Source organism: Xenopus laevis, chromosome 9_10S, assembly GCF_017654675.1.
Source record: "Xenopus laevis strain J_2021 chromosome 9_10S, Xenopus_laevis_v10.1, whole genome shotgun sequence".
Lineage (NCBI taxonomy): Eukaryota > Metazoa > Chordata > Amphibia > Anura > Pipidae > Xenopus > Xenopus laevis.
In genome coordinates this window covers 97,423,511-97,450,546 of record NC_054388.1, presented here as the reverse complement: position 1 = coordinate 97,450,546, position 27,036 = coordinate 97,423,511, and the positions used below count along the sequence as shown (strand labels likewise).

General features: G+C 39.4%; 1 protein-coding gene across 2 annotated transcripts in view; it reads left to right on the top strand.

Annotated features, from left to right (window-relative positions):
* Window positions 1-515: 515 nt before the first annotated feature.
* ldaf1.S (lipid droplet assembly factor 1 S homeolog) overlaps window positions 516-27,036 on the top strand; it is a 28,882-nt gene continuing 2,361 nt past the window's right edge. The window contains 4 exon segments of one of the 2 annotated variants that reach the window (NM_001092689.1): window positions 516-619; window positions 5,940-6,078; window positions 10,933-11,101; window positions 18,845-18,983. In NM_001092689.1, coding sequence (NP_001086158.1) covers window positions 5,986-6,078; window positions 10,933-11,101; window positions 18,845-18,983 — 401 coding nt within the window. In that variant the 5' untranslated portion in view covers window positions 516-619; window positions 5,940-5,985. 2 annotated transcript variants of the gene reach the window in all.

Here is a 27,036-nt window from a genome sequence, read left to right as displayed (position 1 = left end):
TCTGAGCTGGTGAAGGCAAGTCTGGCAAAAGAGGTAACGTTCAGTAAAATCCGCATTTCATTGAATTTGCGGAGTAACGTCCATTTGCAAGAGCGAATTGTCACCTGGCGATAGAGTGCGAATAAACGCTAGCGTGTATCTCTTTTGCTAGCAAAGTGATGCCTGCGCCCGTTAGTAAATTGGTGATGTCCCTGCAGGCGGTAACGCTAGCGAATTGACTACCCACTTCGCCTTCGAGTAAATCTGTCCCTCTGTTTCTTCGTTTACATTCTTGGATTTTTAACATAATCATTTTTAGTGTTACTGGTCCTTTAAGATCTTTTCTGTATTAGAAAGTGCTTAGTCTGATTCTACAATGGAACCAGAGGCATTTTAAATTTAACATGCAGTAAAGTAGTAATAGGAACTGAGACAGGATATCAATGAGCAGGAACTTGCTCTCTCCCGCCCGAGAGCATTGGCAGCATTGTAACAAGGAAAGGGAGAGTGTGCATGCGCATTAAAGAGCTGGAGCAGCTGAATGTCTGCTGATCTGTACGAGGCAAGGAAGTGCCTTGCAAATGGATCTCTCTAATTGTCTCCTATAGGATGGGTGTGTTTGGGATCTAATAGGCAGCAGGTAAGACACTAAGGAAGTAGGTTACTCTAGGCCTCATTCTTTACTGTGGTCAAACTGTATCAAAAAGTAACAATAGCTATGTTTAAATTAATGCCTTGTTTGCAGGCCTCCAACTGTAGAAATACATCTCCCAGCAACCTTACTCAGTTGTGGTAATGGTGGGAAATGAGGTTTGAGAGTTTAAGGTTTCAGTATCAGCCTGACTGTGTTTGTAAACATGGGGAAGAGGTTGGGCAGTGCAGTAAGGATGCCGTACTAAGTCAAGGGGAAACAGAGGTTACTGTTGATTAAAGGAACAGTTCAGTGTAAAAACAAAACTGGGCAAATTGATAGTATGTGCAAAATGAACAATGTTTCTAAAATAGTAAGCCAAAAATGTAATGTATAAAGGCTGGAGTGACTGGATGTCTAATATAATAGCGAGAACACAACTTTCTGCTTTTCAGCTCTCTAACCCTGAGTTAGTCTGTGACTTTAAGGTGGGCCACATGGGACATAACTGTTCAGCTCAGATTCAAACGCAGACAGTTATGACCCATCTGCCCACCCCCAAATCTCTGATTGGTTACTGCCTGGTAGCAGGAAGTAGTGTTCTGGCTATTATGTTAGACATCCAGTCACTCCAGTCTTTATACATTACATTTTTGATTAATTAACGCTATTGACATTTTTTTTATTCTGTACAGCCTATCTACTGTATTTAGAATGAAGCTTATATTAAATTAAAATGTTCCCCTTTTCACTAGACGACAATGTTATGTTTGTAGCCAAATAAGGTGTCTGTGGTGGTGATCAGTAGGACAGCTCCCAGGCATATGAACAGTTCCGCAATAGCTGGAATGTAAATGTTGCTTGTTCAGGCCAAGAAGGTGAGCAGCATTTGAAGGTGGCTATGTAGTTACACTGTATCAAAAACTAACAATAGCTACAGTAATATTAATCTCTGCGGACGTCCAGCTGTTGGACTACATCTCCCAGTATCCTTAGTCCGTTGTGGTAATGTTGGGAGGTGAAAATTTAGAGTTTCAGTATTAGCCTGACTGTGTTTGTAAACATGGGGAAGAGAGTGGGCAAGTGCAGCAATGACCCCATACTTAGGGGGAACTCAAAAATGGATATCTAACCAGTCTTTTTCATTAAAAAGACAATGAAATCTTAAAGCACAGCATATCTCACTGTGACACAAATATACATGAAAAGCAAATGCCCCTGAAAAAGGGGGTCGGATGAAGGTGGATAAATGCATAAGCTCCAAATTGCAGCAGTACATATTATAAGTAGTAATATTTACAGAGCATACACTTATTTAGAGTGCTGTTGTGTATCCATTTGAAAGAGAGCTCATTGGTTTCTTATATCTATTCTATTCATATTGAGTCTAACCCAACTTAATCGATTTTATCGCTTGGTGAGATGGTTTGAGAAAAGCAGAGATATGATAATTTGAACAAAGATGTTTCTGGTTTAATTTAATTCTTCCTATAAATTAGTAAATTTCAGATAATTGATCCAGGGGGACCATATTTGCCAATATTTGGTATTTTTGTTATGAATAATTGCTGTGATCTCTTCCAGTTTCCTGGTTTCTTCCATCAAATGTATCCAGTCCTGGCACGTTGGTTGGATCCTTCAATTTTTGTGGGATCATTGCTTTCGCTGTTTGTAGCATGTGAAGCAATAGTCGTTTTGTGATTATGAAATTTGAGTCCTGATCATAGTGGAGTATTAATTAAGGTAGAAAGTTTGTGGCTACTGTTTCTCCGGTAAATGGTTCCATAATTCTGATTGTCTCCTGCCAGTATCTTAATAGTTTGCTGCATTGGTACCAAATGTGGCTGAATGTGCCTTCTTGTTTTTTACATCTCCAGCACTGACTTTGTGCTTCTGGGAACATATGTTTCAGTTCCTATGTCTTTGATGCAGAAAATGCTTTATAGGTACAGAGGTAAATATGTTTCCGTTGGTCTCAAAGTGTGCAATTTCAGCCACAAATGAGCGGTGGTGTCGCCCATGATTCCAGTGTCATTGCAGTCTCCAGGGGGATAGGCACCTGATGCAGTTGTGGCCAGTGCATCAAGATTGATGCAGTTGTACTTGCACAACTGCATCAATGGAAAATGGAAAGCCTAAAGTTACTACTTGGTCCAGAGGGGATAGTAGATCCAGGGTCCCAAGCTTCATTAAGCACAACAGTGCTATATTTGGATCAGGAGAAAGACAGTGGCACTACGTGGAGATTCCTACCACTGATGTCAGACTAACAGGCCTATATATTCAGACTGAGAACTATTTCTATAACGTTACCCCATTAGCAATTCGCTAGTCTCCGTGCCCTATGCCAGTGAGTTAATTTAGTTTAGTACACATGGATGAACACCATCCTGTCCTGGACCTTTGAGCTAACGACCTAAAAGACTTTTGTTATAATTAAGAAAAATCTGTGGTCTTTTTTATTTCTTGGGTTAAACAGGGTACACAGAGAAACTGAAGACACCATTTTCTAACCAGGTTCTTTTAAGGTAGGTAAATAGATTGCCAGTGCACAAATAAAACCCCCTTACATAATGGACTTCCCCAGTAAGGTTTTGGTCCGCTAAGTTTGGACCTATATTAAAGTTGGGAGGGAGCGCAGGTTATCTAACTAGCAAGAGGTGTCATGGTTCCTCTAGGATAGTTGTAAAAAGGAAAGCACAGGTGTGCTTTATCTCTTTTGGTTCCCCTACTTGCTAGAAAATGTGTGGTGTGCTCCATAGGGCCTGGCGGAGGCAAGTTCTAATACAAGAATAAGTGCAAGAGTTGTTTTGTAATAGTTCACTCTAGAAGTGAGAGACAGGTTCAGTTAGTTAGTAAAGCAGTCTGAGGCTCCAAAGAGAAGACTAATAAATATTAGTTCCCTGTGGTGTCATTGATGCCAGTATAGGGGATAGATGGATTCCTGGAATAAAAGACCACTTGCCCCAGTTCACCAAGGAAAGCAATATTACCTTTGGGATATGTGAACACTACATCTGTGTGAGTACTGTGTGAGTAACAACAGAATGAGAAAGCACTAGAAGCATTTGCTGATTTGATATTGCACCCATCGTTTTCTAAAGTGTATGCATTTGTCCAATGAAGTGTTCTGCTGTGTTTTAAAGGAGAACTAAACCCAACTAAAGAAGTATGTTTTGGGCTTCTGTACCAGCCCAAGACAATCACAGCCTTTGTGCCTCCAAAGATGCCCCAGTAGCTCCCCATCTTCTTTTCTGCTGATTCACTGCACATGCTCTGTGCTGCTGTCACTTACTGAGCTTAGGGACCCACTCACAATATACAGTACACATAGAATAGAAATGTCACAATATAAGGCTGATTAGTAATTAATACAGATAATTACTACATGGCAGTACAGAAACCAGTACAATTAGCATCAGAATTTATAATCAGCCCTGTAGCATCAGCTTATATTACAGGCCAACCTCATTTTCTGCTTGATAATTTGTGACAATCCCTAATCTTAGCTTCTCAACAGCTGCTCAGAGCCCACTGAGCATGTGAGTGTCAGAGACACTTTCCAAGATGGTGACCCCCTGTGACAAGTTTGAAGACCTGGATCATTGCTGCTATTGACAAGCTGAAACTTTAGGCTGGTGCAGTCAGTTTAGTATATAAAATATGCCATTTGTAGATATTAGTTTTTAGGGTAGAGTTCTCCTTTAAAAGAACCACTGGTGTCCTACGTTATTTGAAAGCACACACTTTGTGTGTGATATCAGCGTAGTTAACCTTTCCTCCAACAGTTAAGCAAAGGCCCACTTGAGTGCCTACCAGAAGTTGTTATTTTTTTTTTGACAAGAAGATAATGAGAAACAAACACAGTCATAATATCCATTTAAAACGGAAAGATAAGATATTGTGCCTTGCTAATGGACTTTATCCAGTACCCCCTTCCATCCAGATGTTTCTGGCTTGTTCTGACCTACTCTTAGATCATCATTTAGTCATTTTGGGAAGTGTATAATTTCATACTGTGTGCTCATTGATAGGCAATTTATATTGGAAAATGTAAGTGTCTGACTTACATTCCTACGCTTCTGAACAAAATTGCTTTTAGAGTCTACGTACCCATTGGGAGAATATTGTAATGGAAGCACTTATTATAGGGGAAGCACCAGGGGGCCACATGTGTTAGCACTTCCATTCATTCAGCTGGGCGGCAAGAATAGCAGCTGATAGAAATGCTGGGTATGGGAAATCTCATTGCATCTTGTCAGTTAATGAAACGTCATCATGATAAACAAGCCTTGTTATTTTTAGTAAGAGACAAGCTTAAGTGTAGCAAAATGGATGAGAAGGACATTTAGACACATTAGATTTAAAGGTCCAAACAAAAATGGCTTCAGACTGTAGCACACTGTACATACTGTAGTAAAATGCCTTATTGGAAACAGGTAATGTATCCTGCAGCTAGGAATTGTGATTAGACGATATAACCTTCTGCCTTGGGAGCAATAAATCTGTGCTGGTTTAACTGCAAGTTTAACAGCTGAGGTGCAGAGCTATCATTCTTACTTCAGCACAGGCTATAACTTTGACATGAAATCGTTGTATGCAGCATAAGGGCTCTTACACATGGCGGGTTTTTCATGCGCTCCCCTGCGTTGCGCTTTCTTCAGTTCAGCCGCAGGGGAGCGCAGGAGTAGACACACTCATTTATTGTGAAGGGGGCTGTACTCACACAGACGCATGTAAGTGCCGAACGAAGGTGGAATGCAACATGCTGCATCTCACCTGCGTTTGGCGCTTACATGCCTCTGTGTGAGTACAGCCTTCACAATAATTGAGTGTGTCTACTCCTGCGCTCCCCTGCATTGCTCTTTCTTCCATTCAGCCGCAGGGGAGAGCAGGAGTAGACGCGCAAAAAAAACGCCCGTGTGTAAGAGCCCTAAAGCTTGTGGGGTTTCTCAGATTGAAATAAAGCAACAATATAGGTATGAGGATATTATGGGTGCAAAATCTATTATATACAGAGTAAAACATTGGGCCAAGTTAGTTTTATTTCTGACCCACAACCCAACCCAGACCACTGACCCGCTAAACCCCGCTAAACCCCGCTAAGCCTGCAAATGACCCGGGTAACCAGGAAGGGTACACACGAACCACCCACATTGTCAGGGGATCAAGGACTTTATGCCCAAAACCTGACCACTTTGCAGGTATTTCAAGGGTACCTGACCTGATGCAGGACTCTACCCAGTAGTATGTATATACAGTAAATCTATGTTTTGGCAAAGACCAATTTGGGTTTAACTGTGCTTTGATTTTTTTTTTCTCCTTTTAGTCACTGCCCTGCTGAACATCAGATTATTGCTGGGAGTTCAATAACGATGGCAAGCGCAGAAAAACTGTATCGAGAAAAAATGCAAGAAATACAAAAGCAGCTGAATAAATTCATGCAGACAATCAATAACCACTCCAAGGTTAGAAATTCAATCTACATTATCAGCATGAAATATGTTTACAGATCATTATTCATGTGAAGTTATCCCTTGGGCATGATCACTCTTCTGTTCTTTTCAGCTCTCTTACCAAGTTGAAATGGAATTTTAATATTCTTGTTGCTGCAAACCTGCATCTGCACTAGATGTTTATTTAGCATTCATGTAAAGGCAACCATTTGGACCATGACAACAAATGTTATTGACAAGTGAATAATAGGAACAGGTATCATAATAGTAAATGATTTCCGTATGAGGTCATAGTCAGTGAAGAGAGCGATGTTAGAAATGTGTTTTTAAGGGATCATTGTAACTTCTTTAAAACTTGTAATGCCCAGCCCATCAATATAGGTCATTCCCCCTGGTTTTCCAATTTTTCCACCCCCCCCCCAAAAAATACATAGACCTGAAACTGGTGTCTTTGGATACAAGGGTTATGGTGGCGTTGCCAAGGCAAAATATCCAGTTTGGAGCCCCTGTTTTATAAAAAAAAAACGTGAGCATCTCTCAATAATCTTTAGCTACCAGGGGTTGCTCGGAGCTGTAGGCACCATGTTGTATTTGTAGGAATATGGCAAACCAGGGTCCCCTACCATACAAAGCCACCCACTAGAGATGAGGGGACCTACCATTTTCCTTGAGGTAGGAGAGGTGATTGAGTATTGGTTTGCTCAAAAAATCAACTAGAAGAGATCTACAGCATGACATTTTTTAATTATTTGCTTTTTTTCTTGTGGTGTCCCATTCTGTCCCATTTATCCACTGCAATTACTGCTGGTCCAGGAGGCACACCTGGGCATCATGTCTACTTAAGTACAGACCATTTCTTCATTACCTATCTCATTTTATTACATTTCACTTGCAGTGTCACAAATTTATTGGGCAATTGGGGCCCACCAATAAGATCTTTGCTCCTGCTGGTTTATTAAAGCAGCTCTGTGTAGATATAGGAAGAACATAGAAACTCTGTATGCTATATTGTATCTCACAGCTGCTGACTATACCCTTGATACCATCTCACATTATCATACCTGCTATCCAAACAGAAATTACTAGATTCCAGTATAAAGCATTTGAGCCTTACTTAAAGTGGGCCTGTCATCCAGACATAAAAAGCTGTATAATGAATGTCCTTTTAAAATTAAACACTTAAGCATTCATAGCTGTTATAAACTCATTTAAAAATCTCAGCTATGAATCAAATAATGCCTGCCCCTCCTCTATGCCTTAGGCATAGAGGCAGGGCAGGCAATTACTTTCACTTTCCATTCAGCACTTACTAGATGTCAATGCTCTCCTCAAATTCCCCCGTTCTCTTTACCATTTAATTGTGTAGCCAGGGCATGGGGATGGACATCAGGTCCCCCATTCTGGTGCACAAACAAGATTCTGAGATTATGTAAGGCTTGTCCTAAAGGGATACTGTCATGGGAAAAAACTTTTTATTCAAAATGAATCAGTTAATAGTGCTGCTCCAGCAGAATTCTGCACTGAATCCATTTCTCAAAAGAGCAAACAGATTTTTTTATATTCAATTTTGAAATATGACATGGGGGTAGACATATTGTCAATTTCCCTGCTGCCTCAAGTCATGTGACTTGTGCACTGATAAACTTCAATCACTCTTTACTGCTGTACTGCAAATTGGAGTGATATCACCACCTTCCCTTCCAGCCAAACAAAAGAACAATGGGAAGGTAACCAGATAACAGCTCCCTAACACAAGATGCCTGGTAGATCTAAGAACAACACTCAATAGTAAACCCATGTCTCACTGAGACACATTCAGTTACATTGAGAAGGAAAAACAGCAGCCTGCCAAAAAGCATTTCTCTCCTAAAGTGCAGGCACAAGTCACATGACCAGGGGCAGCTGGGAAATCGACAAAATGTCTAGCCCCATGTCAGATTTCACTTTAATAACAGTGTCCAGTAAATGGCTCCTGCCTGCTTGCTATAATTATTAATTACCAGACATAAGGAAACAGGATTCAAATAATGTTTACAGTGTAATTAAAAGTTCATTTTGCTTAACTTAAATGATAAAATAGGATTTGGAATTATTTTATTGGGTGACGGGTCCCCTTTAAATTGTGGGCACTAAGATCATTTCTTGAGGAAGACGGTCTCAACAAAGTTAATATAACTTTTTTATTCCAAGTACCCTAGAAAACATTGTTGTACCTGTTCTTTTGCCCTTCTACTATACAGTTCTTCTTTAAGACTCTGATCCCTGCTGCTGCTGCTTATTCTTTTTCTCCAGCCATGATGCTTTCTGACATTTTCTGACTCTTATTTGCTGCTTGTTTCTCTGACCATGATCTGCTTAAGTCAGTGCTTTGAATGATACCTAGGGTCAAACCTGCCAAGTTTACAGTAATTATATAAAGTCTTCTGTGATTATTATGTTATAGAATTGGAACATCAAATAAGCATTTTTTAATCTCCCCATTGGGGGCAGTCTGACAGTTTGGGAACCTATGATACTGTTCATTGGCTTCTCCTGTCATATTAACCACTTCTGTCTCTTTCTTTAAAGGAACAGTAACACCAAAAAAATAAAGTATTTTAAAGGAATTACAATATAATGCAGTGTTGCCCTGCACTCGTAAAACTGGTGTGTTTGCTTTAGAAACACAACTATAATTTATATAAACAAGCTGGAGTGTAGCCATGGGGCAGCCATTAAAACACAGGATACACATTAGATCACAGATAAGTTCTGGAGAATTCCATTGTATACTACAGAGCTTATCTGTTATCTGATGTGCATCCTGTGCCTTTTCTCCTTTTTCAGCTTTGAATGTTAACTTCTCCTGACTCCCATATTGGTCCAGGGTTTCATTCTCTTTCACTTTAAGCCAAGCTTCCTTTCTTTTACTTTTATTCCTTGTATTTTGGTAACTCTTGCCTTCCTTCTATACCCCTTTTTTATTATTTTACTTAGTATTTCTTTTGCTGCTTCTTTTTACCTCTTCTGCTGCCAAACCTGTGCTCCCATTTACCCCTCTGGGGCTCTCAGACAAACAGAAACACTTTGTGGCTTAATAAACAACATTGAATGAGTGTCCCTGGAATAATGGGGCCAGTCAAACTCTCTATGACTATTTTAGGTCTGCTGTTTTTATGATGCAGTTGGAATGCTTTTGTAATAAGTGTCATAGCAAATCCAATGCATACTTGTGCGACCAGAATTGATTTCTGTGTTCCCCGTATGAGCTGGGAACATTCAAAGAAGAAAAGATGTATTGCTCAGCTGGAGATCCACTTTCCTTTCTAAAATAATAAATCAAAATGTGTTTTCATTGGCTGTTTCATTGATATAGGCTTTTGTTGAGTGGACCAGTAGGCGAAGGTAAAAGGAAAAAAAAAACTTTTCTACAAAAGCTGCAAAGCTGCAATTGTAAACGATATACCAAAACAAAACAGTTCTTTGTTGAAAGGAAAAGTAAAGCTCATATAGCTTTTTAATATATTTTTGAAATGTCAAATAGCAAGATTAACATATGAAAGATGCAGATAATTCTAAACTGTTTATTATTCCTATTTCTTAATGCACTACATGGCCATTGATATATTAGAGGGTTAAACAAATAATATGTTGTGCATTACCTCCAGGTTTGATCCATTTCAGTATCCCTTGCACCAACCTGGAGAGATGTCATTGTACAACATATACTATTGTACAATACAGAGCATATGGTTAAATGTATAGTACCTCAGGCTGGTGTGTTATTTATGGAAGATTTGCAACACTCCAGGCCACAAAGTTTGTAATGTGCCTCACTGGAGGGTACAGAGGCACAAGTAATGGTTCATGGGCCCCCGTGCCATGGATCCCACTTTTATAATGGGTCGCCACTAGTGATTGATAAATCTGTCCCAATTAAATTTGATGCAAAACTATCCAAACTGTGAAAATTTGCGAAACGCATTAGAGTTAATGCTCGTTTTTTCTCAATTACTTTTTCCAATCCTTGCCACTTTTTTTAATACATTGGTATTTTATGCCACTATACCTGGTGAAAGATTTCACCCATCACTAGTTCCCACCTCCCATTCCAGACTTCATACCACAGCACTGTGGTCAGTCCCGGATTTGTGCGAGGCTTGCTGAGCTGCGCGCCCCCAGTGCTCCAGTGCGCCTGCTCTAGCTAGAGCGGTGCCAGCGACGGGCGCTAGGACCGTGTTGCTGAAATCCAGCCCTGACTGTGGTACGAGTGGGGTTTTAGCAGGCCTCTTGCCTCTTAACAGTTGCCCCCCTGGTAGTTACGCCACTGTGGAGAAGGGTGGATATAAGTAAGTCTAAGATGGGTTAGGGAACCCACAAGAGTAAGGTGTAGCCAGCATAAGGGAAAGCTTTGTAGATTCTGTTTTAACACTCAAGCTAGGAAACTAATAGGCCCCTTACACTTGATAAAGCATGAGGTCCAAGTGTATCCCACAGCTGTTGTGCCTGTCTCTGATCTCCCTTGCTATACCTGCTACTCCATTAGAAGATACTGGGTATAGAATTATTTCTTGGATACTAGTATAAAACCATACCTGTCGTTTTTACCTAGAATTTGGCTCTTAAAAGAGGTGCAGCTTAACAGAAAAAAGAGCAGGTTTGTGGCAAACAAGCGTGTTATTGGTTGATCGAGGAATGACCATAATAACCTGAATTTTCATATGGGAATGTTGGCTGATTTCAGTTTTGTTTAATTGAAAAATTAGAAATTATACTAATTATAGTAAAGTCTTATAGTAATTATAGTACAGTCTCAGCTATTACTGGCAATGGTTCTGCTAATTTCATTCTATGTCTTATGTTGTCATCTCTGTTCATTATGTATAGGTGGATGCCTTTCTTAATTCTCCTTTTGGTCAGTACTTGGATGAGCATCCATTTGTTACCCTCTCACTTTTAGTATTTGTCTCCCTGTCTGTGGTGCCAGCTGGATTATTCCTGACTCTTGTTGCTGGAACAGCAATTGCTGTCTGTCTTGCAGTCTTAATAATAGAAGGTAAGTCCATTCCTATTTATTTTGATAAGCAGAAGATTGTGCATTGTTAAATGAGCAAGTTGTCCGGATTCTGCAGCTTTTGCCTACCCCCTTTGTCTCTCGCCTGTCTGTCCCTCCATCTCCCCCTCCCCTCTCCTCTGTCTCTCCCCTATCCTTACACTTCCCCTTCGTTGCCCTTCCCTATTTTATGGTTCACGCACAAGCATGTACGCACGCGGGGGTGGGGTTAGCTTACGGGTAGCCTAGGGCGCCTGGTCGGCTTGGTCTGGCCCTGCCACCATGGATGTCAAACTTACTGGTCTTCCAGGCTGAGATCGTAATCTCTTTTTAAATATAGGAATTCATGAATTACATCAGCTTTCCTCCAGTCCATAGGTATTATACCAGATGGAAGACAGTCTGAGGAAATTAAATATAGAGGCTAGTCTAAAACTGAAATAAGCTCTCTCAGTACCCAAGGGTGAATTCCATCTGGCCCTGGCACCTTATTCACATTAATTTTTAATAAAGCTTTCTGAACTTTATCTTGAGTCAGCCACTGACTGAGGTAAAGGTTTGAGGTGAGCCAACAGTGCAACTATGAGGTGGGTCATGGAACTCAGACTCCTCTATGGTTTACTCTGAAGAAAAGAAATAATTTAGCACATTTGCCTTTTCAGTGTCTATTACAACCATGCTGGTACCATTATTTAAAGGAGCAACACTCTCAACACTCATCTTTTTACTATTAATATATTTTAAAAACTTTTTGGGGTTACACTCTACCAAAATGTGCTCCTCATTTTCTATCTTTGCCTTTTAAGATTACTGTTTTACAACATTTATTATTGTGTTTATATTCGTTAAATGCAGCTTCTGTCCCCACAGACTTGTAGTTTAAATACCTTTTTACTTCTTTCCTATAAAGTTCTTTACTTCCGTATTACGCCATATAGGGTGATTTCTTGGTGCTTCTACATTTACTCCTTAAGGGAATAAATTGAGAACAGTAACAATTTAATATCATTTTAAATGACAGCCATTTTTGTTCTGTGTTTTTAGCAGAAAAAATAATACCCCAATTTATGCTCTGAAGGGCAGCCCTTAAGGAGCTAAGATTAGCTTTTCTGAAATTCAGGGGTTTAGGTTGCCCCAGTGTTTATTTATTTATTTTTTGCACCAGACATTAAATGAGATCACGCTATGGTCACTGTTACCCAGGAGCTCAATTACTTGCATGACCTTCTGGGTCATTAGAGATCCAGAATAGCATTTTTCTGGTTGGCTTCTCAACAACCTGTGTCATAAAATTGTCATGTAACATGTTTATAAACTTCCTCCCATTAACTGTCCTGGCAGTAGTGTTGCTCTTGTCAATATCTGGGTAATTAAAATCTCCCATTATCATTACTTACCCTAAACTGGCAGTCTTTTCTATTTGCATCAAGAGCTTCACCTCCTCTTCTTCAATTACATTATGGGGGTCTATAGCATACCCCTACAATTAATTTGCTGGACCTTTTACATTCAGTGAAGACCTCCACCCATAAGGCTTCAGCCCCCTCGTTTTCTATCATCACCTCCTCCTTTGTATTAGATTTTAAATCCTGCCTAACAAACAGCCCCTTATCCACCCTTACTACACTGGTCCCTGCCAGTGGTTGCTCCGCTATCCTCCTTTCCTCCCCTGCATTTGCCATTGCCCTCAGTACTGTACGTCCCCCCTTAGAGTCTGCAGTTCAGATTCCAAGATGAAACCCCTGCTGCTCCAACACCACATACATTTGACAAGACCCACACTGAGTGATTCCAGCAAACCCACTTGCACTCATATTTACACTGGGTACTTACAGTCTCCCAAGTGCAATTCCTCAAAAATGTCTTTTAAGGTTTAAATGCCATGAAGTACTTGAGTCAGCACACACTCCTTCAAGTTGTCCGGTGCACGTTCCAGTAGTGGCCACAATCCACCAGATACAGCAGAATTTCGAAAATGGACAGCACCGTTTTTATGAATAAAAAAGCCTTTATTGTAACTTGGCTACGACCAAAAGACACAGTTACGTTTCAAGCCACATCCTGGCTCTTTATCAAACTAGGTTTAATGCCTTCAGGTTTTTAACGCCTGCTTAATTCACATGCAACACTCATATCACATGCAACACTCATTTAGAAGCTCCCATACTTGCTGTGCTGTCACCAACTTATTGAGATTGAACACATTCCACTGTTTGACGCTCTGATCTTCTCTGTTAAATGTGTCCATTTGTTAAAATAGTTCCTGATTGTCAGAGACCTGTTCCTTACAGTAATAAATGGAAAATTGCCTGATTCCCCGATTGATATAAATCAGCTCCTAATGAATGAGAAATGTGCTCATTGTGAGTTAACTGCTTAGAGGGGATGAAAAAGACGTGGGAAATTAGATATACGCATTCAGTTGTACACAGGGCTCTTTTGTTTGGCCCCTGGTAATGCAGTGATGAAAAAGGACAGATATGCCACATTGATTTTTAGTGAGTTGAAATCTAGCTCCTGAAATTTCTCAAAACTCCGGGTATGAACAAATTTGAGCAAGATTAATGGGTCTCATTGAAATTCTGTACAGTGTGTACAAAGAACTGTCTTGGGACAATGAGTAAGTTTGCGTGCAACAGGAACACCGCGTGATTGCTTTAGCTTGACAGTATCGGATCCTCGTTGTGCTTACTTCAAGCCACTACATTAAACCCTCTGTTTCACTATTCATTTAATCAGTGCGGCCAGTCTGTTTCTTTCCATTTAATTACCAGCATCTGGATAAAGTTATTCATGTCAGAATATTCTGTTTTTTTGTATTTCTTCTGGGTTATCTAAGGTATTTCTTTTGTATTGAGCTCATGATGCATTTATTTCCCTTGTTATGATTTCTGTGCAGTCGTTTGCTGACAGCAAATTATATGCATGAATGAAACTATTATTAGGAGACATAATACATCTCAGAGGTGTAACTAGGGACTAGGGATGGGCGAATTTTTTCGTCTTGTTTCGCCAAAAAAATTACGCCCATGGACTTGTATGGTGTTGTGCGTCAAAATAAAAAGACGGGCGGAAAAAAAAATGTCACCGCGCGACAACATTTTTTGGACGCCCATAGACTTTAATGGGCGTCTGCGACATTTCGCCAGCGGCAACTTTTTAACGAAACGGGTCAAATTCGCCCATCCCTACTAGGGACCTTTGGGCGCTGGTGCAAATTTTTCAGCAGGACCCTCAGGGCCTGCCACATTTGCCCCCCTGAGATTTATGCGTTTATACAAGTGATTGCCCCCGACCTCCACAGTCTTAACCCTAGGCCCTTATCTACCTTTCCTATATAATTAACTGCCCACTTTATACTGCAGTTTTTCAAAAAATTATTTTTGCATTTGAGGCACCCTAGGGCTGGAAATAGGGGTAGGCAGAAGAGGCACATGTCTAAGGTATAATGCTGGGAGGGCACTAGACATCTACCTCTTACCTGATACCCCTAGTCCAGCCTCTCAAGTTCCTCCAGTCCTTCCCACTCCACACTGCACCCGATCTTTCTGCTCCCATCACGTGTCCACGCTGACGGGTGGGGATGCTGCCTGGGTTGCCTAGAGAGCCTGGACAGCATGGCCCATCCCGTGGCACCCTTGAGGATCTTGGGCTCCAGTGTAGTTGCATTTCCAGCACCCCTTCAATTCTGTGTTACTTTTAGCATTATTTTAAGGTTCTAGTTCTGCTTGTAACTTTCTAGCTTTACATTTAATGGTTATAATTACTTTTCAGAAATACAGTAGAACCCACATTTTACATTTTTCAAGGTTATATATTGGTGGGACCATAAAAAAATGCAGGAAAACTTTAAATCAGGGGATGTAAAACTGAGGTTTCAATGTATGACACAAGGCACTGCAAATAATTGGCGTCTCATTTAACAAAGTCTGTGGTGCAAATAACAATAATGATTGTAAATTGGTGCAGAATTACGACTTTATTTTACAAAAAAATGAAGAATTGCTCTTGTTTTTGACCAATAATGGAAAGGAAAAGTAGAATTGCTCTGTTATATCTACAATTTGTGAAAGTTTGAAGGTCCGGCACTCTGAGGGTGAACCTTACACTACTTAAAAACGAAAGGATTACATCATCCACAAGAATATATATCTTTAAATGACAGACAAACCTAATTTTCTGCTTCAGGATTTGTGACGACCCTTAAGCTTAGCTTCTCAAGCTGCTCAGAGCCCACTAAGCATGTGACAACATTGAAGACCTGGATCATTACTACTAGTGAGATGCTGAAAATTTAAGCTGGTGCAATAAGATCATCATATAAATTATTAAATTTTTTTTAGGGTTTTAGTTCTCTTTTTTTAAGAAGTGGGGCGCTGGTATGTGGTAGCGGTTAAGCAAATACAACCACTAAAGGATGAATAACAGCATGACACCCCAAGTAATTCTTCCTTACCTCCTTCTTTAAGTTTACACTATTTTTAGTACTTATTGCAACCAATCAATAGATGCCATGTACTAATAGTTGTAGAACAAAAAAGAATGACCCAATTAAATTGCACGCTCCCACCAGACCTGTCCTTATTCCTTTATTTTATGACTCCATAATACACTACCAATAGATGCTTAGGGACTTCGGGAATAAATGAATAGGCAGGTGGTTATTTGCAGTAATGAATATGGTCTGTTAATTTGTAACCCCTACAGCAAATGTTCCTTTCCGCTCCTAACTATATAATATTTTAACTTTGATGATTTTATATGTAGCAACAATAAAAGTTATGTTTTAAAATCATTAATTAAAGGAATAAGGACAGGTCTGGTGGGAGGGTGCAATTCAAATGGGTCATTCTTTTTTTTTGTTCTACAACTATGTGTTAATTTACCTGACCCTGCAACTAATTGGCTGCTCTAAATTAAAGTTGGCATCTGTTGTTATGTTACCCCTAATGTGTGAAGTGCTGGTTAAAATGCCCACTTACCACCATTGATGACTTTCTTTGGACTTCTGTATGCAATAGGCATCAGCAGCAAATATTTCAGGCAGGGGCAAAGTCATCAAAAACATCACCGAATGCCACACCCATTTTGCCAAAACATTCCCCAGACAAACCAGTATAATCACTAAATGCCAAGTGAGGGAATACAGGGTTATGGGAGATAGCTCATAGTACAAGTTGATCCAGGGACTGGTCCGATTGCCATTTTGGAGTCAGGAAGGAATTTTTTTCCCCCTCTGAGGCAAATTGGAGAGGTTTCAGATGGGTTTTTTTGCCTTCCTCTGGATCAATTAACAGTTAGGCAGATTCAAAAAAACTAAAAGGTTGAACTTGATGGACATGTGTCTTTTTTTTCAACCTTACTTACTATGTTACTATAATTGCTACAGAAAATGGATACTCTACATATTATCCCCAGACGAGCCAGTATAGTTACTGAGGAAAATGGATAATATGCCTATTAACCAGGGATGTGCCAGTATAATTACTACAAAAATAGATAATCTGCATATTAATCACAGACGTGCCAGTATAATCACTGTATAAATGACCAATGAGCACTTCTTTAACCCCAGAGAAGCCACTGAGATCACTGAAAAATGTCCAGTGGGCAAGACATTAATTTCAGACATTCCAGTAAGATGAATTCATAAATGGGGAGATTGAAAGCATTCCCTATACTGGGAAACTTCTCCCCTGTTGCTTCCATGCTGCTTGTTTCTTTCTCTGCCTCCAACTGACTGGCTCCTGTAAAACAATTCAAGATCATTATCATTTATTTATATAGCGCCGACAAGATACTCAGTTCTTTACCTTGGTTATAACAAATAGGGAATAAATGGTGGATGACAAACAAAGGTTTACAGAGTACAATAGAATTAGAGGGCCCTACAAATAGTAGTATACAAACTAAAGCTTAGAGTACAATTGAGAGGATTTTAGAAACAAGATGGCCATGTGTTCCACATTGGAGAGCACAGCCATCTTAGATTTTTTTCTCAATAAGCAGATTGCTGAGAACAACTGAGGACTTGCAAGGCAATAGGGGACATTTAAACAGCAATCTGTTAAAGTGGGCTGTGAGATATGCTAAATTCCAGGAGGGGGCAAGTGCCCCCCATGCCCCTATTTGCAGATGCCCAAGTTGTGTGCCTAAAACATAGATCTTAATATTATATACATTATGCTGTCATTTGAAGAAATATTAAAGAAGGAAAAATTAACACAAAATAACACATGAAAAGGCATCTTCTTTCCAGTATCTTTTACTCTCCTGTCAAATAGAGATATTTTCCCACTTAGTTTATATAGCGTGATAAAGTGGGTGTACAGTATTTTGTCATTAAGTGGCAAACAACTGCATCAAACACTTGTCAGTTCCATTAAAGGATTTTATTGCCGTATTACTCCATTCTGAAAATATTTGTTTTTGATGCTGAAATACAGTGTGAGCGCACGGCCACAGCATGACATTGTTTATGTACGTTCTACATGTACGGCTGACATGTTGTTTGGGCTGGTACAGAATGAACATTAACTCCCTGATTAAAGGACAAGGGACATCTAAAATAGAGTAAAGCTGGCCACAGACGCAAAGATCCGATCGTACGAATCAACATACGTTCGGACTTTCCCATCTCCCGACCTGCCACTAACCATAAAGATCAAAGTCATACCATTCAGAAGTAGTAAGAACAGAGCAGCCGATGTTCTGCCCCTGACAGCAATCGTACGATAGTTATGTCCGACAAAGCTAGTGACAGTCTCCCTCTGAAAATTGTACGATCGGAAATACACGCAGAGATATTACCCGGAGCGAACAGAAATTTTGTAACCTGTCCGATCGACCAAACGACCGATCTCCGCCGGACGAAAAATGTCGGGACTCTCCACACACGGTCCGAATATCGTACGAATCCTAGATTCGTACGATCGGATATTTGCGTCTATGGCCAGCTTTAGGCTAGAAATGCTGTATTTTGTATACTAAATATAAACATGAACTTACTGCACCACAAAGCCTAATCAAACATATTTATTTATTATTTATAATAATTTATGCTTTCAAAGTTGGCTACAGGGGGCTGTCATCTTGTAACATTGTTTTACATCTTTGCCTGACCCTGCACATGCTCAGTGTGGTCTGGGCTGCTTAGGGATCGTCATAAACAAAGCTGCTTGAATTCTGCATGGCTGGGAAGTAAGGCGGGGGCTCCCCCTGCTGTTCATAAGTATGATTGTTTCCTGCTCAGCAGTTAGGGACCATCTGACAATTCCTATCCACAGCAGTAAATGAAGGGAGAATTTCACTGCATACAGTCAGGTTTCTTATAAAAACGGTACACATTTTTTAATTAAAGTATAATGGAGATAGGTTTCTTTTTCATTAAAGAAAATAAAAATGGGATTTTATTTTTTTGCCTTTCCTTGTCCTTTAACCTCTTCACCTTCACACTAAACAACACATCGCTTCTTAGTAAACAGCTTTTAATAAACAGTTTAGCTTTGCCGATCAGTAAAATGACCTCCTGGTCTTTCTGTATCAGCACATGTCAAGATGGTGAGTTCACAATGGATCTGGCTTTTAAACAAAGTTCTGCAGTGATTATTATTCTCTATTTTACTCATCTACATTCTGGTTAAAACCCATTTGCTCTGCAGTAAAATGTTTGGTGACAGTAGATTGCTGGTTAATATTTCTCCATTGACTATAAATGATTCCAATCTATTTTATGTTTGTTGCCAGGTATTGTGATATCAGTCAGTGGAATAGCTTTGCTCTGTATCCTCTGCGGGCTTGCTGTCATGTCACTCGGAGTGGCAGCAATTTTGTGTGTGTCCTATGTAGCCGGTTCAAGTGTATTCAACTACATGCATGCATACAGGTAAGCTCCTTCTTCTTTATCAGTCATTCAGTCTCTAGTTAAAGTAGGGGCTTCTAATTTACCATTTACTACAGGGGAATACATTTCCACTCTGCTAATAAACTGGGCACAATGTGAGATGATTACTCCCACATTCCACCTGCCCCCATGAATTGTTAACTAGGTAGAACAAAAATGAGCCTTGTGCTTGAAGCACTTGTGTCTGCTGAACTGTTGGTGCAAGCTGCGACTGGTGTATGGGAGTCCTGTACGGTACTGTAGGATAAGCAAACCTTTGAAATAAGTGAATGCAAAATTGATGAGGGTGCTATTCTAAGCACTTTTGTCATTTACATTCATTATTTATTTTTTTTATTCCAAGATATCAAAGTATACATGTGTTGATTATAGGAATTCATTTTGTTTCAACTGCGCCACCTGCTGGTCAGTTTCCGACCAGTCTGACCAGAGGTTTCTATTTTTTCCTAAGCAGAAGAACATCAGAGCAACCCTATTTCTCTCTCCTGACAATTTCCTTGACTATCTGGTGGTGAGACTGGTCGGAAACTGATCAGCAGGTGGTGCTGTTGAAACAAAATTAATTCCTATTATCAACACATGTAACAAAATGAATTCCTATTATAAGCACATGTATCCTTTGATATCTTGGAATAAAAAGCAAATAAATAATGAATGTTAATTACAAAAGTGCTTAGAATAGCACTCTCATTCGTGTTACATTCACTTATTTGAAAGGTTTACTTATCCTTTAAGCAGGAATGTTTTAGGCATGCACTGAATCCACTATTTGGGGATTGGGCTGAATCCTTCATGACAGATTTGTCCAAATACAAACCCTAATTTGCAAATGCCAATTAGGATTAAAGTGGACCTATCACCCAGACATAAACATCTGTATAATAAAAGTCCTTTTCAAATCGAACTTGAAATCCAATTTCTATTTTTTATTAAAGCATTCATAGCTGTTGTAAACGCATTTAAAAATCTCAGCTGTCAATCAAATATTGCCTGCCCCTCCTCTATGTCTTAGGCAGGAACTTGAATTCAGCCAAAACCCTTTTGAAAAAGGCTGAATCCTGAACCAAATCCTGGATATATAACTTAAATATAACTGTGTGTGTATATATATATATATATATATATATATATATATATATATATATATATATATATATATATATATATATATCTATCAAGGTAAAGTTGTGCTCACCACTAATTTTTAAAACATTTAGGCGGGGGTGCAATGAGGCTGTTACCACAAAATACATATAGACAAATACAAGAGTCCTCTGCACTCAACCCATTATCAATATATTTAAGACAGAGGCATTTTGTGCTTACTGCTACTGAAAAATGCCTTACCCTTTAAACAAAACAGGGATTGTTTGTCCATGTATTGCAATATATTTAAGCTGGCCAACTACGTCAAAGTTATCCCATATCTGGCCAGTCCTACTCTTAATTTTCATCTGATTCATTAAGAATTCTACTGCTTCATTATACATTTTACAAAGGGACTAGGTTTTACCTGCAACTTACTTGCTGCTTTCAAAGTAAATCTTCAAGTTTGGGAGTTTTACTTTGAAAGCAGCAAGTAAGTTGCAGGTAAAACTTAGTCCCTTTGTAAAATGTATAATTAAGTAATAGAATTATTAATGAATTAGATAAAATTGAGTGTAGGACTGGCCAGATATGGGATGACTGTGACGTAGTTGGCCAGCTTAAATATATTGCAATATATGGACAAACAATCCCTGTTTTGTTTAAAGGGATTAAAGGCATTTTCAGTAGCAGTATGCACAAAATGTCTCTGTCTTAAATATATTGATAATGGGTTGAGTGCTGAGGACTCTTGTATTTGTCTATATGTATTTTGTGGTCACAGCCTCATTGCACCCCCGCCTAATGGTTTTAAAAACTACTGGTGAGCACAACTTTCCCTTGTTTGATATATAGTGGGTCACTATGGTGCAGGTCTGTACTCACAGACATAAAGGAAAGTATTGTCATCCTAGGTACAAAAGGTTCAAAAGATAAACAAAGATACTGCTATTAAAGGTGCAGTCATTGGACCTCAAGCCTATGAAACATATTAATATATTAGGTTAAGTTAGGTTAAAAGAAGACACAAGTCTACCAAGTTCAACCTTAAGTCTGTATATAACCTGCAGTTGATCCAGAGGAAGGCAACAAAAACCCATTTGAAGCCTCTCCAATTCGCCTGAAAGGGGGAAAAAATTCCTTCCTGACTCCAAGATCGCCCCTGGATCAACTTGTACTATGAGCTATCTTCAATAACCCTGTATTCCCTCACTTGCTAAAAAGTCATCCAACCCCTTTCTATCTGATGTATCAGCCAGTACGAATGATGTCTGAAACCATTTCAAAAGTGAAAGGTGAAACACTGTCAATCCCTAGATACTATATTGGATGCTCTAAAAGGATTGTAGGAACAATTTGGATACACTAATTAGAACTATAAGCCATTCCACTTCATAAAAGGCACCTTTCTATTCTTTTCTTCTGGAAATTAAGAGGATAATTGTTATGCCAATACTGTGTGCAGATGTCACTGTTCCTTGCACAAGATTAAGGTGCTTTATACATACATACATACATACATACATACATACATACATACATACATACACCAGCAGTGCTGATATGACAGATGCCTGAAGCCATTCCCATGTACAGAGAGAATTACTATACAGAATGCACCATGTATAACATAATAAGTGGAGATAGAAATCACGGGACAGTCTCCCAAATCCCCGTGGAATATTTGCCATCTAACGTTTTCTATGTTCTTTTTTATATTTCATTTCTGATTTCCAGACATTGAATCATTAAATAATGCTCCGGAAATATTTGCCAGTTCAGTTTGTAGTGGAATAGAATTTGCAGTGAGAATTATTTGTGAGGCAGAGATGGACAGAGAAAAATAATAAGATTTCTAGCTTGCATATATAGCTGCCCTTAGCTAAACATAGCATCTGACTTACGTTTAGATCAGTAATGGGCATCTGGCTGTCTACTAGAAAAGATCAAAAACATCTGGAGGATGTTGAGTCGTCATTATCTAGTTAATTCAACTGTCAGTTTTGAGACCCATGGGCCATATACTTCCTTTCAAGAATCTTTATGGAACCCATGGCAGCTATAGACTGCTTTGCATATTAATATAATGCAGTTCAGCCTCTAAAGATGATGTGCGTCAAATAATCAACCCACAACTCTACTTAGAAGTTGGACATCAAAGGTATTTATCAGTGCTGTCCAACATCTTCCATATTTTGGGCCCATAATATAAAAGTAGCCACGTTTGAGGGCTAAATTATATAAAAATGGTCATGTAAAATTATGTCTATGGATCCCACAAACTGAGGGCCATAAAAATGCTTTGGAGGGCTCTATGTGTCCTGTAAGTCTTCAGCTGGACAGCCTTGTTTGGGAATCATTGTAAGGGCATTTTTTGGGTGGGGAGGGGGAGTCTGCAGTGTACTTTTACTTACTGGGGAACAGTTTTCCATAATATTAATAACATAAACCTTAGTAGACCAACCGTAGCATGACCATAGCTAGAAAGTAAAGTGCTTATTCACATTAGTATTCTACTAGTCGCACTGGCTGGATGTGCTAGTTTATCCATATGAATGGACTTTGCACCAGCTGCAGCGGTGTGCATGATGTATCTTGTCGTGATATTGTTTAGCGATACCGGAATCAGCAGGCATGTCATAATATATGACATAAATGTAGGGACCCATAGGGTTAATTTGCCCCTATGGCTTTAAATCCCTACCCTTCCTCATTTCTCTAGTTGCTGGGCAAAAGCCTATGTATCTAGTTTACATTTACATATCCCTGTTATTGGCCAAGAGGTGTTATGACCACTTCCAGACACACTTTAATATACAGTAGTGTATGGAAAGGGGTCGATCTTCCTCTTTGGCTCCTAGTGTCCTAACCATCTAGATGTTTCCACTGAGCCTGAGTACACAAAGGCCCTGTAAAGCCATTTTGCCCTAGAGGGACCAGTGCTTCTAGTGTTCAAGTTGGGGAGCAGTGACCCCGTGAATGAGGCCAGCTAGAGACAGTATTCAATCTGTTATAGACTCTCTAGGAGAGTAAGATAGTAAGGAGGGAGAGAAAAAGCAGCTTTGTGCTCCATCAAGGATTGTAGCAGGGAGTAGCTTCCCTAGGCTTCTAGATTTTCCTACAGTGAAGGGACAACAGTGAATAGGGTGTCAGGCTTTAGGTTTTTCTCCCTGACCACTCCACTGGGTGAGATCCAGACCACTTTTGAGGTATATCTGCCTGGAGGTCTGTTTTAATACTTTGTAAGTAACCATGTGGATCATGTGTCTCTGACAGATAAACTGTTATCGCTTTGTTTTACTGCAAGAACCTCCTGGCATCCATTCTTTTATCTTTGTATTGCACAGTAGCCCGAGCGAGTTGTAGTTGCACTAAGCCACACCTTTATTCTTTCACTTAGCAAAGGCCCTGCCTTAAGTATTAGAGTCACATGTAGCCCATGCTCTAATCACTAGCTGGACATTAACCCCTATTTGGTCTGTGTAGCCCAAAATAATGTTACATAAATATGTTCCTTGCATGGTTTATTGCATGGCAAACTTTAATTGAGCAGCATTGTGCATTTTTAAGACCTGCTTGGATGTAGGAAAAAATAGCTGCTTTTTCAATAAGATATTTACTCGTGTGCGCTAGTGAAAATGACATAATATGCAATCTTTTTTTCGGCTGGGTGGTCGTCTATTTGCAAAGCAATTTTTTTAACTTTGTGCAAAGGCAAAATTATCTGCACAGAGAGCACAATTGCATTCTGTGCACTACTGATGCGGTCGCTATCTTCCTCATCAGAGCACAGACAAGGTAAGCGTGAAGGTGTGGGATGAGGACAACATTGGAACTGCTGCTTCAGGCCAGCGTGGAGTCCAGAGTTGCTCCTTGTTACAGAAGCATATGGCTTCTTATTCTGAGACAAGCAACATATCTGATCTTATTTAAACAAATAAGGCCTAGATTTACTAATATTCTTCACAAAATTATGACTTTAGTATGTCTCGCTAGGAAACCCACTTAATTTTTCCACTTATTATTATTGGGCAAAATACGGCTCATTTACTCGCACAAATGTGCATAGTGCAATTTTAGATGCAAATGTCCATGCATGTATTTAAGCCAAGATGCAAAGTGTTTTTCCCCATATGTCCAGTATAATTGAGCCTCCAGGGGTAGTTGCATTTGGTGCAATTGTGTCCAAAAGGTGCATAGACGTGCTTGTACTTTGATGCTTATTAGGATATGATTGCACTGGAAAGTGTAGATGCCATCATTACTGGCTCTCATTACTGAGGTTTCTTTAGGCACATTTTGATGCTAGTTGCCCTTGGTACCCCATCTTCAAGGAGTTACCCCATCTTCAAGGTGGCTATAGCTCTATGGTTCCCCATTTTCAGCTGGTGCACTTGAGGAGTCAAACAATTGCTCTTTACACCAGAGTTTTGGCATCGGGTGTAGACAAGAATTTTTTTAAATCCGGTAATCAGGCTGGGGCAACATCTTGTCACTTTTATGATTTTTATATATTTATCGAGGTGTTTATTTTTATCTTTTCTTTAGCACTTATGGATTCGGAGCAACAGACGACCATTTTGAAGCACTTATCTGGGGGGGATATGTGGCCATTATGCTCCATTCCCCCTTGATCCTAGCCCTGACATGGGCACAAAAGACAATAGTCCTTTTCAGAGGGCTTTTGTTGTTCCCAATATGAGTATATGCCTTTTAGCTGGATGGGGAAGAATAATGGTACTCCCCCCCCCCCTTCCTGCTGGACGTTTAGTGATGAAGAGTGTTAAGATTTCAAGGTTAATTTTTGTGCCTTTAGTCCTGGTAACCTCAAGGTTTTATGGACTTAGCCTTTTTTTGTTTTGCATATTTTGTACTGGGCGATTTGAAGGATGCTTGGAGCTTCAGTTATAAAAAAAACACACAACAACTTGCGATTCATCCAACAGACTTGTGCATTATTGCTTGATGCAAAAAAGTAAATGGAGCGACTTTGAATGCAAATAAGTTAAATAAATGACACATTTTTACGTCTGCAGCATTTTTTTTTAAGTGCGACTGAACTTATAAATGAGCCCTAATCATTTTCTTGCCCAAAATTGTAAAAAAAAAAGTTTTCCTATATATAGGGGGCTATTATAAGAATTTTCTCTTGGACTGTCAAAATGTAAGTTGGCTTTTTAAATCCGTCTTCGAATTTTGGCTGTAGGCCATAATGGTGCGTGTCATCTCAGAGCTGAGTGCAAACTGGAGAAATGCTTTAATCTATACTGGGAAAACACAAATTGTTGCATGTCTGGGGAAAAAAGCAACACTTTCAATTTAATTTGCATAGGAAACAACATTTGATCTTTATTAAATCTACAGACAAGGAACATTGTGTCCGCACAATAATTTCCTGTCCATTTGAAGGGAAATAAACCCTACAAGCAGGAAATATTTTCTTCATCTTCAGAGCACAGTTGGGATGGATAGATGAGCTGTCATTTTAAAATATAGAACAACTGCATCTCTGCAATAGGAACCGAGCATGTCAGTTGCTTTATAATGCCTATTATGTTAGGCATGTAAAATGAACACAAAGTAAATAGGGATAGTCAAGTGCTTGGTGTTCATCTGTGACCCTGTATTCTTCAGCAGCAGCCTGTCAGCCTACATTCATTTGCTGTTTGAGTGTTTCTTTGGTAAATAAGCTCTGCCTGGATTATTAACAACCGCCGTCTCTTGTTTGTTGCAAGCTCTCATTCCTGATTCTGTAAAACAAAGAGGATGGTGATTATTTTTTCCTGTGTGATGCTACGGAAGTATAATCTCCGCTGTCTCCTGATTCCCTTTTGTCTTCACACTTGCTGTTTACTGATACCCACCTGGATATCAAGGGGAGATGCATATTCTCTGTTGCATTGATAACACGAGGATACTGTACTGTTAGTATGGTATTAACTAATGAAAAGTACACACAGCATGATGCTTTATCACTCACTGGGGGCTTATGTATCGCTAGAAAATATAGAAATGTACTGAGGGAAAAAATTGCCTTTCCAAACTATAGTGAACTAAATCCTCTTTGTCCTATTTACTTCTACACCATGGGAGACCTTTCTTACAGATTATGAGAACATTAGCCTTTATGGACTAATCTTGCTTATCTCACAATCACAGCCTTTATACATAGCAGAGATATTAGCTATTAGCTGCCTTCTTTTTACTGATACACAGCTTAGATGAGAAACCGCATCTATGTCAGGTATTCTGCTTTAGTGGCTTTGACACATTAGTAATTAGGGGGTTTTTTTGGAAAAAAAAGACAGCTGTTATAATTAGTCGATAACAAATAAAAGTATCACATTTGATAACAAGCCCATCCCCAGTTTATTAAAGTTAATTTGCATGATGGGCTGATAATGAAATAATGCACATTGTTAATAAAGTTCACTTTAAGACGATAAAGTTGTAAAAATGGCAAAGTATGGGACAAGAAATCTGTAGCAAACAATCGCATGCTAATAGGTAAATGGTACTTGCTGTTTTTTTACTATGGGCTACTAGACCTGCAGCTTTTGTTATAGTAAGTTCTCTTCATGGATGATTATTCGTTTTTAGTTAACGTAAATTTGTGCAAAATAGGTGGATCGCCCAAAGATTTTTTTTAAATGTGGAGGGGGCAGACTTAAAGGGGAAGTAAAGTCTAAAATAGAATAAGTCTAGACATGCTGTATTTTGTATACTATAACATAAACATGAACTTACTGCACCACAAGCCTAATCAAACAAGTGATTTATGTTTCAAAGTTGGCCACAGGGGGTCACCACCTTGAAACATCTTTGCAAGACCAAGACTGTGCACATGCTTAGTGTTGTCTTGGCTGCTTAGGGATCATCATAAATTATTGAAACAGCACAAGTCAAATAATATCTGCAGAATATACAGACTGCACTGGGTCCTGTGTTG